Here is an 11604-nt window from a genome sequence, read left to right on the forward strand (position 1 = left end):
CCAGCAAATCAATGAAGCTTATTGCAAGAGACCTTGCCCTGTCGCTGTCGCTCTGATAGAAGCTCTTTGGCTCTATCCAGTCCTTCAACGGGATGCCTCTTCAACATGTTGAGAGAGCTGGAAGTGCATGGTGGTGTAAGGAACAATAGTTAGGAAGAGGTTATGAATGATTCAATAGTGAATAAGAAATTGGGAAAAGATCTTGAGAGAACCCCCTCCAGTCAAATTAGAAGCGTATGGAGGCAGTCCGAGAATGGCACTCCCTTGATTCTTTGAATTCTTTTTTTCTTTTTCCTCATGAATATTTTCTTGGCGCCCGCGGGAAAAAAAAACGTGGACGTTGTTTGACGGTGACTTCGACTTGACTTTGGGTTCAACTCGAATTATTCCATTTCTCTCACTCTCTTTCCCCCTCATCGCTTCGCCGTCCTTCGCCCTCATTTTCTCTCTCTTCACCTACACGACCTCCCATCGCCGACTACCTACTACCACGTCACACAAACACCCTCTGCCTTCTCTAGCGCATCCGCCTACTAGCTTCAATAACCGGCGCGCGTCGTCCGTGTCGTCATGTCCCCTCATGACTACGCGGACCGTCGGTCAGAATCCGTAACAGATGCGGTAACCGCGATGAACCTGGAGCCCGACAGAGCCACAGATACTCCCGCTCTTAACGGCGGAAGCACCTCATTGAAGGATGATACCAATGGCGTGTCCCGCTCGCCCTCCGCTCAGAATATGGACGTTGCAGTAAAATCACGCTCCTCTTCCCAAACTCCTGTCAAAAAAGAAGAAGAGACAAGTAATACTGCAGATATGGAGGAGAAAGTCGGGGGCGACATCACTGTCAAACAAGAACCTGGACAGCCGCCTAAACTGACTCGCAGCTCCTCCCAGAAGGTTGTTGCGCGGCCACCACAACTATTCTCGCACCTCCGAGATAGTACGGCGGAGGCTCGGGTGTCCTTTGAGCTGATGGACAGTTGCACTTATGCAAACAAGTACATGGGATATACTGAGCATGCGATGGAATGTGATTGTGCTGAAGAATGGGGTAAGTCACGGCCTTTTTCTTCTACCTTTCTGTACAAATGCGCGTCATCAGTATCGAGCGTCAGCGGCAATATACTAAGCATGCCAATTTCTTTGTACGCCCTTGGTTACTTCCCCTAGGCCTTATCTCGCTATGTCTTGGATTTATATTCTCGTTATGATTTCCTTATTTTCGCAGCATGATTGTTAACTTGATTCTACTTTAACGCGAACCAGAACCTGCCCTCTCAAAAAATCTGGCATGTGGAGAAGATTCCGACTGTATCAACCGGGCGACCAAGATTGAATGTGTGGGCGATTGTGGATGCGGACCGGATTGTCAAAATCAGAGATTCCAACGAAAGGAGTATGCCCAGGTAGCCGTGATCAAAACGGAAAAGAAAGGGTTCGGTCTGCGTGCCGAGGCCGATTTGCGACCGCACCAGTTTATCTACGAGTATGTAGGCGAAGTTATCAACGAAGGCCAGTTCCGGCGCCGCATGAGGCAGTATGACGAGGAGGGGATCAAGCATTTCTATTTTATGTCCCTCAGCAAAGGTGAATTTGTTGATGCGACAAAGAGGGGTAATCTAGGCCGGTTCTGTAACCACTCGTGCAATCCAAACTGCTATGTCGACAAATGGGTAGTTGGGGAGAAGCTCCGCATGGGCATATTTGCTGAACGAGACATTCAGGCCGGGGAGGAATTAGTTTTTAATTACAATGTCGACCGTTACGGAGCTGATCCTCAACCTTGCTATTGCGGCGAACCGAATTGTACAGGCTTCATTGGTGGGAGAACCCAAACAGAACGTGCCACGAAGTTGTCGAATGCCACCATTGAAGCCCTGGGGATCGAGGATGCAGATGGCTGGGATACGGCGGTGGCGAAGCGGCCACGCAAGAAGAAGATGGGCGAGGATGACGAAGAGTATGTGGATAGTGTCCAGCCGAAGTCTTTGGAGGAAAATGGCGTCACCAAGGTTATGGCGGCTTTGATGCAGTGTCAGGAGAAGTGGATCGCGGTGAAGCTTTTGGGGCGAATCCAACGCTGTGATGACGAGCGTGTTCGCAATCGTGTGGTGAAAATGCATGGGTACCAGATCCTCAATTCGCAGCTCACCATGTGGAAGGACGATTTCAATGTTGTGCTGCAGATTTTGGATATCCTGGATAAGTTTCCGCGCCTCACACGAAATAAGATTATTGATTCGAAAATAGAGGTTACTATCCAGCCGCTGACGAGCTGTGGTGACGAGCGTGTCGAGAAGAGGGCGGCTACACTTCTGCAAGTCTGGTCGACCCTGGAGGTAGGTTATCGGATTCCACGCATGAAACGAGACCCGAATGCTACCGCACAAGCTGTCAATCAATTTGAACGCCGGGAGACTATTCGGGATCAACGACGGCGGTCAAAGTCCCGCAGTCGGTCAAGGTCGCGGTCAATTGAGGCCCCCCGGGGGCCTGCAGCTCAAACTCGAGGGGTGTACGGACAAAGAAACCCTCATCATCACGGCCCAAGGTCCTTTCGTCGTCAGTTCAACCCACTTCCAACAGGATGGTTCGCCGCTGAATCGAATGGCCGGACATACTATTACTCGGCGCGTGGGGATACCACATGGACCAGACCAACTAAGCCAGCGCCTCAGCCTCCTCCACCTCCAAAAGAGTCGAGAGACAAAGCACTGCAGGACATTATCGATGGCATCATGAATGCCAAGGAGAACACGCCTAAGGAGAAAAGCGGTACGCCTGGCACGCCGCAAGTATCTAAACCAATTCCCGTTAAGAAGGAGGGACAGGAGAAATGGAGAGGTTACAGTGAAGATAAACAAAAAAAGGTTTATGAGAATACGGTGAGTACCAATTTATATATAACACATGAACGAGAGGGCTAACCTTACATCAGTTGTTCCCGCACATAAAGTATGTAGTGGATAAATTCAAGCATAAGCTTCCAAAGGAGGACTTGAAACGTTACGCCAAGGATGTAAGTCCCATTGTCTAAACTATACGATGCATACATATTAATACAACCTACGCATAGGTGGCGAAAAAACTGGTCAACTCTGACTTCAAGAATAACCGAGTTGAGGACCCTACGAAGATCAGTGAAAAGCAGCAGAAGAAAGTCAAAAAGTACTGCAAGGAATTTTTCGACAAAGCCGTCCTAAAGCATCGAGCTTACGAACAACGGAAATACGAAAAGCAAGCGAAGGGAATGGACTCGAAGGTCGAAACGCCTCAGGCTCCAAGTGACGATGAGGCGCTAGATGTGAAGATGTCCGATGATGAGGAAGACAAAGCTGATGAGAAAGACACTCCCATGACTGCAGAAGAAACCCAGGGAGGTACAAAACGAAAGAGAGAGGGAGGCATTGCAGAGGATTCCAACTTGGGCGAGTACATTTCATCCTCGAAGAGACAAAGATCCTCAACGCCGCCGCCACTGCCTCCAATCAGTCCTGGAGACGACCCGCAAAACATGGATAATGCAAAGAAAATCCTAAGAGATGATATTGATAGTAGGAGTGAAAACAACGAGTTCACTCCACCACCTCCCCCTCCCCCTCCACCAGACGATGAAATGCCTAGTGAATCCCCAGAAACGGACCACGCCATAGATCAATCACCATCTAGAGCTGAGTATATTACGGATATGAACAAGCTCAAATCATCTCAACCTGAGATCGAAGGGAAGGTATGATAACGGGAATATCGAGCTACCCCCTTTAAAAAAGCAACTTAATATTTTTATCAGCATTTTGGGCTGGTGTTCAAGGAGTTTGATCCGGCAGATCATTTATGTTAGGCTCGGGTCTAGCAGGTTCTAATACTTTGTCCGTACTTCTTTAAACATGCTTCGCATTATTTCCCTCCCTGCCTACTCACCCTCTATTTTTCATTTTTGCTTTTTCATTTCTTCTTTCTTTCTATACTCCAAAAGGCTCTTTTTGCCTTTGCCCTTTGACTTATGTACCCTTTCAATACCCCTCATACTCACTACTGCTGTCGCATACTTTTTAACAAGATGCCAGCAAGAAGGAGCGTACTGGAACACAGGAAGCAAATCGAGTATTTAAACCTGTACAATTAGTCGACTTCAGATTCGTTTGTGCGTTCTATTCTGATGGTAGTCGGAATAGTATATGTTGGGTTGGGTTTTGGTAGACGGACATCTCTACCAATCATATAACCAGGCTCCAAACCCCTTATATAAGATACCACTTCCCTGGGTACAGGACACTTTCTATATTGACTATGGCTGAGGTACCGGGTACTATTCTAGGTCATTACCAGGTCGTTATTGACCGTATCCTATTCAATATGTAATCAAGGATTAGAGACAAGGTGAAGGAGCATCTGGCTTTGTAAACATGTATGCGCACAAGGCATACACATTTATACGCGGCAATTCTGAATGAATATATCCTAAATAATAACACCGCCCATGACGACAGCCTAGTAGAAGCTCTCCACAATGCTCTCCTTGTTGGTACTGCCCATGCCGACACCGCGAGGGCCCATCTCTCCTAAGCGGAACACGCTTTCAATGACACTCAACTCTGTTGCCGTCGTATCCAGGCCCGTTACGGCCAACCAGTCGTTGACAACCATACCAGCGCCGACAACAGCACTACCACGATTCACACTACCAGCGACAAGAGGCACCTGGAGGAGAGAGGAGAGCTCGTCCTGATCACGGATGGAGGTCTTGGGGTGCACGATACCACCTTGGTTGGAGAGAGCCATGTATGAGCCCGTCAGGACGTTATCAGCAATAGTTTGTCGGAAGACTTCGACACCGAGGACGTCGGCGATACTGGTAAAAATTGTCAACACTTTCATTCCATGCCATATAGTAATCAAGAAGCAATGGTGGTGGTGGGGGTAGTACATTTCTTCTGTTTCTCGCTCCAGATCCGGATGTATCAAGGCGACATGGTCGTTGCAGCAGATGACGTTTCCCAGAGCTGATAGACGCTCTTCTATCCGTTGAATCTTGACCGAGTCTGGGAGCGTATTCCGGAGATGCTGCAGTTCCTGATCTGTGGTGGTTGTGGGGACCAGAAGGCCCTTACGGTTACTGTTCGATGTGTGAGTTTCATGGTGCTATGGCATGAGGGCCAGAGCAAATATCTAGTGGACTTTAAGACATACCCCGCTGTTAGACGCCCAACAATCCTAGTACCAGCAATAGTAGCGTGACAAATGGGGATGACATCTTGGAGTTCGGCCTCGAATACACTGCGGAAGTCAGTTCACTATTCTACGGGGCCTGCATCCAACCGCACACACCTGTAAAAGTTCTCCGAGGCTCCGATAGCGACAACGGCATATGAATTGGTGAGACGAGCGAAGACGCCAACCCTGCATAGTGAATCTCACAGTTAACGCTTGTTCCTAGTCATTCATGCTTCTTTCTTTTTCTTTCGTTTTCTTTTTCCTTCCCCCACCCCTTTTTTTTCATTCTCTCTGTTCTTCATCCACTTCGCATTCAAAGACTTGGCAACATATTCCACTCACTCGTTGGAGTTCTCAAACTGTGCGCGAACCGCCATAATTCAAAAATTTCGATCGTGTCCAAGCGACAATTTCAATTTAAAAATTCAAGGATTACTCGTAGTAGGAAGAGGCAGGATATATTCTCGAAGAACAAAGCGAGAAGCAAGGTGGGAGAAGCTGTCAGGTGGGGTGGGTGATAAAGAGGCAGAAACTGTCGTTAGATGGTCGTGACAGAGAACAGGGAATGCGCGAAGATGAACAGCACCCGTGACAAAGTTCTGGTAGGGGCAATTGACGGTTAACAGTCAACTAATATAAGAATTAAAGTGTCCGAGAGATTTTGCGAAGCAACGCAAAAAAAGAATCAATGCAAAGGAAAAGCAGCCTCAAATCCCACCACCCCACCCGCGGGACTAGACCCAATCGGGGCGGAGTCACGGCGAAGAGTCATGGAAGGAGTCATCATTATTCATTCTGATGCTGGGTGGGTCTGCTTTTTCCCTCTCGTCAGATTTTCATCCTTCAATCCACCCTCTTCCTTTTTGTTTATTTGTCTTAGTTATTTATTTAGTTTGGCTAAGGATTTTCAATCGATCTAATTAAATTAACGAGTTCTGTCCTTGGGTGTAAAATACATCCGATTCTTTTTGCACTTATATTGATACAAAGATTGCAAACAGGGTATGCATGATACCATCATCCACTATAAATACTATCTTGAACTATTACATCAAGTCCACGCTCCAATCTTCTCAAGAATCAGGGGGATAAAATCAACAAAAGAAGAAGAGGCAACGAGAGAGAACTACCACCCAACCAGCACATAACTCCCGACATGAACCAGCATTACTGTTTTAAGAGTAGACCGTAGCTCCGTATATCAAACCCTAACAGATTCAAAGAATATAGCATGTCCGCGAAATTGGACAAAAGACAACAGAACATTATTAAGAGAAAACGAACAGAAGGTCCTATCGTCCATGTGTGACTCTCTAATATGGAGGGCGAGGACCAGGAGGTGGCGGAGCTGTAGGCGGCGGTGGCGCCGGATAATACAAACTCTGTGGATGATGACCTGCCAAATAATTAGGTAGTGGAGGCCGTTGGAAGTTAGACCCCGGAGGAGGAGGAAGCTGTGGAGGACCACCCCTGCTCGCGAATGGATCTGGGAGACTGAGTTGCTCACTGATGGGCGGAATTTGCTGCCCGGCAGGGAGGAGCCGACGGGGCTGTTGCCGTTGGGGTGTGGGGGGAGGCAGCACAAAAGATCGAGGATCTGTCGGCCCGTGAGCCACCTGTGAAGGCTGCGGGAGGAGAGCTCTGTGCGCCGAAAGTCGCGGTGTGGTTTGGGATATGGTAGGACGAGGGAGCTCAGCGGCTGCCACATCAGCCAATGCGAATAAGGCTGTCGGGCGCGTATCAGGGAATGCAGGCTTGCGCTGTGTCTCCACACTAGCTTTCTGGCGCACCTCAACGATACCAGTCGCCTCTAGTAAGAGGTCTATGATTTCTCGGGCAGAAAAGCCAGCAAACGGTCCGGCTTCCCTCATCTCCTTCATCTGCGGGTCGATATCATCGCCTAACTTAGCACGCTGGACGAAATCATCCCAGCCATACCTAGCACGGTCGTAGGAAGCAGCACCAGCGGGATTCCGTACAAAGGAAGAATTAAACCCCCTCACGACTTCTTTTGCAGGTGGAATAACACGCTCAGGCTCGGTTTCAGAGCCATCAGTCTGGGACCATATTAGCCTATTGCATTTGCATAACGATCCTGAATACAAAAGCTGGCATACTTCAGTGTGCTCATCATCCTCTGCAGCACGTCGGCCCTCCACAAATGCCATATATTCTCCCTGACTTGCAAAGAAATGTTCCTCTTTGATATACCGAGCTGAGGCCTGTAACCGTTTGTCATCAACAGCAGCTCCAAAAAAGCAAAGTATCAAATGAAGTGTCAGACTTACTCGAAATCTTTCTTCGATTGCTTCTCTATTAGCAGCGAAAAGCCTATTTTCTTGCTCAACTCGGAGCTCATATTCATGGCGGAAAACCTCCAACCTCTTGTCGAGCCTCGTCTTTAGGAGTGAGTTAATTTCTTCATACTCAGGTACAATTTTGTGAGCGTTCTTATCGCGGGAAAGCTTTTTCTGAGACTGTGAAGCTAAAACAGCCAAAGCCAATCGTTGGGCAGCTGCAACCTTCCTAAATGCTTTGTCCAGTTCCCGTTGTCGATCCCGGAGCTTTTGGGTGGCTGCACTAGGGGAAGGAGAACGGTCGTGTTCAACATCACTTGATCGATCATATTGGCGCCCAGTGCGCCCACCACGAGCAGCACGAGCAGCGCCACGACCTCGTTTGCTTGAGCCGGAGCGTGCAGCAGCTCTGCTACGCCCACCGCGGCCTCGTCCTCGACTACGCCCGCCACGAACTGCCTTCCCAATTATGGGTTCTGTGGTATGCTCTGGGGTTGATTCTTCAATATCTTCTGTGATTTGACGGGATTCATCGCCAACTTTAGATTCTTCCGCTTCATCGTCGGGGGAGCGCGACACATTTTTGATAACGGCACTGCCCTGTAAAGGCTGTTCTGCCGTATGATCGAGCTCCCCATCCTCGAGTTTCAGTTTTTGGTGAGGAAGATCAAGAATACTAGTAAACTCCGTAGTTCCTTTGTTTTCTGGCTCCGAAGATCTGCGCTTTCGAGAACCAGATGAACAGGAAGTCTTCGCAGGACTAGGCATACCCTCGACCTCCTGGATGTTCATATCATCAGTTTCATGATTGTACTCCTGGTGCGTGGAGTCCGTCGGTAATTCCCCTACAGTTTGGGACGATTCCATGGATACATGCGGATCTTGATCGTCTTCTGTTTGTTTAAATGCTTCGACAGTTTCTGGAATAATGTCTTCCGGGGACGGATGCCTCATATCGGTGGTTACGTTAGAGTTCACACTACTTTGAGTAGTGTCAGGTGCAGCATCCGCAGCTTGTCGGCTTCTATTCCTAGTCCTACTACTAGGAGTAACCCCCTTGGAGGGGCTTGCTTCAAAGTGTTTGGTAATGGCTGCTTCAGCGGAGGCGTTCTCGTTAACAGATATGTTGACGTGGGACCGTAGTCTAGCAGACTGTCTCGTACTTCTTGGAGTTTCCTCGACTACCGGACCTCGTCTGACCCTCTTAGACCGCGGGGTTTCAGGCACATTCAAGGTTGTTCCGTCAAACTGACTTGGTGCGGCCGCGGGTGGCGCAACTGCAGCAGGGGCTGCAGCCCGGGTTCGAGAAGCCCGGGTCTCGCGAGCAGCATTCGATGGGCTATTCGTACCATTGCTTGCTGCATTGTTCAATGCATTTCTTGCAGCGCTGTTGGCTCGAGCAGCACGGGTACTGAGCGTGATTATACGCGACAAAGGACGATTATTACTACTCTTGTTATGCATTGTGTTGTTTGAGCTGTTCTTGTTGTTATCAGTTTGGTTTGCCCGCGCATCTTGACTTGCACGTAGACTCCGTGTCACGCGGATATGAGCAGTATCACCAACCGTAGAGTCTATTTAGCAATTAGTACCTACGAAAGATGATAGCAGTGCTCTGTAATACTTACTGGGCGTCTTTGGGGGGGCTCCTACGCCTGTTGCGCTGCCGGTGGGCCCTGCAGCTGACCCTTTGGTGGAGTCAAGTTTACGTTTGATGCCCGCCATCGCAATTCTGTGTTTTCGGGTGTCAGCAAGGGCGTGCTCACAAGAAGAATTGCTGAGAAGGTCTAAGTGTTAGCTGAGGAGGTGGAGCTTTAACACGAAATAGCTCCTTGGAAGGCTCCAACAAAAAGCTAGTAAAAAAGGAACAGGGAAAAAGAGAAGGGGAGGACGGAGAGAGATCAACATCAATCAGGCCAACATCTTGACAAGAAGGTTCAGTCAGAAACAAGAGGTGTGAAATGTAGCCAGCTGAAAGGTAACGCACGTATACTAGAGGATAAGAACATATGAGGGAGGAGGGGGATCAAGAACAGATAGCAATTCGAGGTCATCACGACAATAAGGGCGTCATCATACAAGGGTAAAGCAGAGCGATAAAAACCGATCAAGAGCGTGAAAGCTTGAGCGGACACGATGAGCAAATGGCCAGAAGCACCGAGTGGGTGAATATGTTACAGGCGACAAGAGCACATTTTAATTGAGGAAGAACCGCAGGTGGGAAGATTGGGTGAGTAACATGAGATGAGCGCAAGAGTAGAAAGGCCAATGAAGAATGCTGGCGAAAGCTAACTTACCCAAAGACTAGATGCAACGGCGCATGCGACAGGACGGAGAGGGTTGTTGCAAGTAGTGAAGTAGTAAGTAGTAAGTGGATGAAGTAAAAAGTGGTTCGGCCAAGTGGATCACCGCGAGAAAAGGTAAAGTAGAATTTAGTCGCCGGAAGTAGTAAGTCAAGCAGCAGAACGGGTTGTACGAGGAACCTGGAGAGCTCCGGCAGTACCAGGAATTGAGGGGGAATAGGGTTTACAAGAAGAAAAGAAGAACCGAAGAATGTAATCAGGGTCGAGGGGAGAAAGGGAGACGAGGATATACTAGAGGGGAAAATCAGATCACGAAGGCTGTTTGTACACCAGGTGTGTTGATCTTCATAGGTGGGAACTCGAAACGGCTCGATCGGTGGGGGATGAACAGGAATGGAGAATAAAGAGATGAAGAAGGAAAAGAGGATTTCAGATTCTAGGGGGAAGAAACACGTAGAGAGCCCTCTTTGTGTTAATAAGGGAGAGGGAAAATGAAGCGAAATCAAACAACTTCGGGGCTGAATAGTACGTATGGAAGGTGAAAAGGAATTCTAGAGAGGTACACATCAGTACCCTGCCAACCTGAGTAAGAGGTTTGGTCTGGTCGCCGTATTACCGGGTTGGCCGAAGGATTTGACTGGGTCTCTCAAGTCCAAAGGGCAGGGTGGCGCAGAGAGCAAGTAGGTTATGTAGGTGAGTAACTGTTAAGAAAACAAGCCTTTCTTCCTATATTCAACCCCTCAATCCACTCGGAAGAGATGAAAAATACGTATGTGAAAATGGAATCCCGACGCAGATAAATGGTTTAGGAGATAGAGGAGACCTCAAACGATCTGGGGTTGTGGTATGCAAGGGTGATAATAAGTTGTAGTTTTTTAGTTCTTTCCCTACTGGAAGTTAGTCCAACCAGAAAAAGCATCCTACTCGGGTTAGTCCATCTGGTAATACTCGTGGTATGGTAATGTTTGCGCACGCTAGTTCCGTTGCCTGCTGATGTAAAAAAGAAAAAAAAAATGGTTTCGCGTGCAATACCGTCTATGCCAAAGGTACAACCTACGTATCCTATCTCATCGATTTTAGATTTTTTGTGAAGGGTAATTATCCTAAAACCATTGGAAGCCCTTGTTGAAAGCAATAACAGACTTTTGAAATCCATTCTATGAAGCTACAACACTATCTATCTTGACTGGTTCAGCGATAGTAACTACTTCGAGAAACGTTTAATCTTGCCTATACCGATATATCTTGTCCCAATTGTAAATAAGAAACATTAGCCAAAGCATTGAGCCAAGAAGTAAAATATGAGCACAGATATATGTATTAGATCGTGAACTGAAACACGTATCAAGGAATCTATTTTTTTTTGGTGATATGAAGTATATATTAGTTTACCTTTATCCCTAAAACACAGTCTAGGATATTCTTCAATGATTTGAAATTCCTTAAGCACTATGGTGCTTGAACCTCCAAATGGTGAAAGGTCTGAACGTCCAAATGAATATGCAAGAGCACCGCGGTGCCCTTCCATAACTGTTTTAGGCGAGGAAAGAGCAGAAAAGAGGTGGGGGCTGTCATTGCTCTCTATCAGCAAACCCGTTGCAGCTGCGCACGAGAGCACCATGTTAAGAAGTCAGAGCAAATTTCTTCGATGCCCTCTCACCGTCTTAAGATATTTCTGATTGTGCTGGTTTTGCGAAATGAGTAAAGTCAATAATATCATGAGAGCCTAACATGCATACAACTATGCAGCTCCACCCTCACCGTCAGTTCCATCACAACGTATTGGT

General features: G+C 47.8%; 3 protein-coding genes across 3 annotated transcripts; 1 reads left to right on the forward strand and 2 right to left on the reverse strand.

The window, feature by feature from the left end:
* Window positions 1-570: 570 nt before the first annotated feature.
* F9C07_2060363 (histone-lysine N-methyltransferase, H3 lysine-36 specific) lies at window positions 571-3739 on the forward strand (the record flags this gene model as incomplete). The annotated part of the gene is made up of 5 exons (XM_071508646.1): window positions 571-1054; window positions 1106-1159; window positions 1270-2888; window positions 2942-3022; window positions 3080-3739. 5 exons carry the CDS (start codon window positions 571-573, stop codon window positions 3737-3739), a joined length of 2898 nt encoding a protein of 965 aa, XP_071365979.1.
* Window positions 3740-4398: 659 nt separating this feature from the next.
* On the reverse strand, window positions 4399-5667 carry F9C07_10841 (putative translation initiation factor eIF-6). The gene is made up of 5 exons (XM_071507505.1): window positions 5560-5667; window positions 5332-5403; window positions 5194-5280; window positions 4931-5119; window positions 4399-4855 (listed from the first exon to the last, which is right to left on the reverse strand). The coding sequence occupies exons 1-5, from the start codon at window positions 5592-5594 to the stop codon at window positions 4495-4497; spliced, it is 744 nt and encodes a 247-aa protein (XP_071365980.1). The 5' UTR covers window positions 5595-5667; the 3' UTR covers window positions 4399-4494.
* Window positions 5668-5936: 269 nt separating this feature from the next.
* F9C07_2279912 (uncharacterized protein) lies at window positions 5937-10841 on the reverse strand. Its single transcript, XM_041288015.2, has 4 exons — window positions 9143-10841; window positions 7506-9088; window positions 7335-7439; window positions 5937-7274 (listed from the first exon to the last, which is right to left on the reverse strand). Exons 1-4 carry the CDS (start codon window positions 9237-9239, stop codon window positions 6531-6533), a joined length of 2529 nt encoding a protein of 842 aa, XP_041140310.2. The 5' UTR covers window positions 9240-10841; the 3' UTR covers window positions 5937-6530.
* Window positions 10842-11604: the final 763 nt, after the last annotated feature.

The sequence above is a fragment of the Aspergillus flavus genome, chromosome 1, assembly GCF_009017415.1.
Source record: "Aspergillus flavus chromosome 1, complete sequence".
NCBI lineage: Eukaryota > Fungi > Ascomycota > Eurotiomycetes > Eurotiales > Aspergillaceae > Aspergillus > Aspergillus flavus.

What these genes read in the sequence shown, in the direction of transcription:
- F9C07_10841 (XM_071507505.1), bottom strand. Translation starts at nt 5,594, where the DNA reads ATGGCGGTTCGCGCACAGTTTGAGAACTCCAACGA. An exon ending in CAGTTTGAGAACTCCAACGA is followed by an intron (nt 5,404 to 5,559) that starts GTGAGTGGAATA and finishes TTCACTATGCAG; the next exon opens with GGTTGGCGTCTTCGCTCGTC. An exon ending in GAGCGAGAAACAGAAGAAAT is followed by an intron (nt 4,856 to 4,930) that starts GTACTACCCCCA and finishes AATTTTTACCAG; the next exon opens with TATCGCCGACGTCCTCGGTG.
- F9C07_2279912 (XM_041288015.2), bottom strand. Translation starts at nt 9,239, where the DNA reads ATGGCGGGCATCAAACGTAAACTTGACTCCACCAAAGGGTCAGCTGCA. An exon ending in CAATCGAAGAAAGATTTCGA is followed by an intron (nt 7,440 to 7,505) that starts GTAAGTCTGACA and finishes AAACGGTTACAG; the next exon opens with GCCTCAGCTCGGTATATCAA. An exon ending in AGGATGATGAGCACACTGAA is followed by an intron (nt 7,275 to 7,334) that starts GTATGCCAGCTT and finishes ATATGGTCCCAG; the next exon opens with ACTGATGGCTCTGAAACCGA.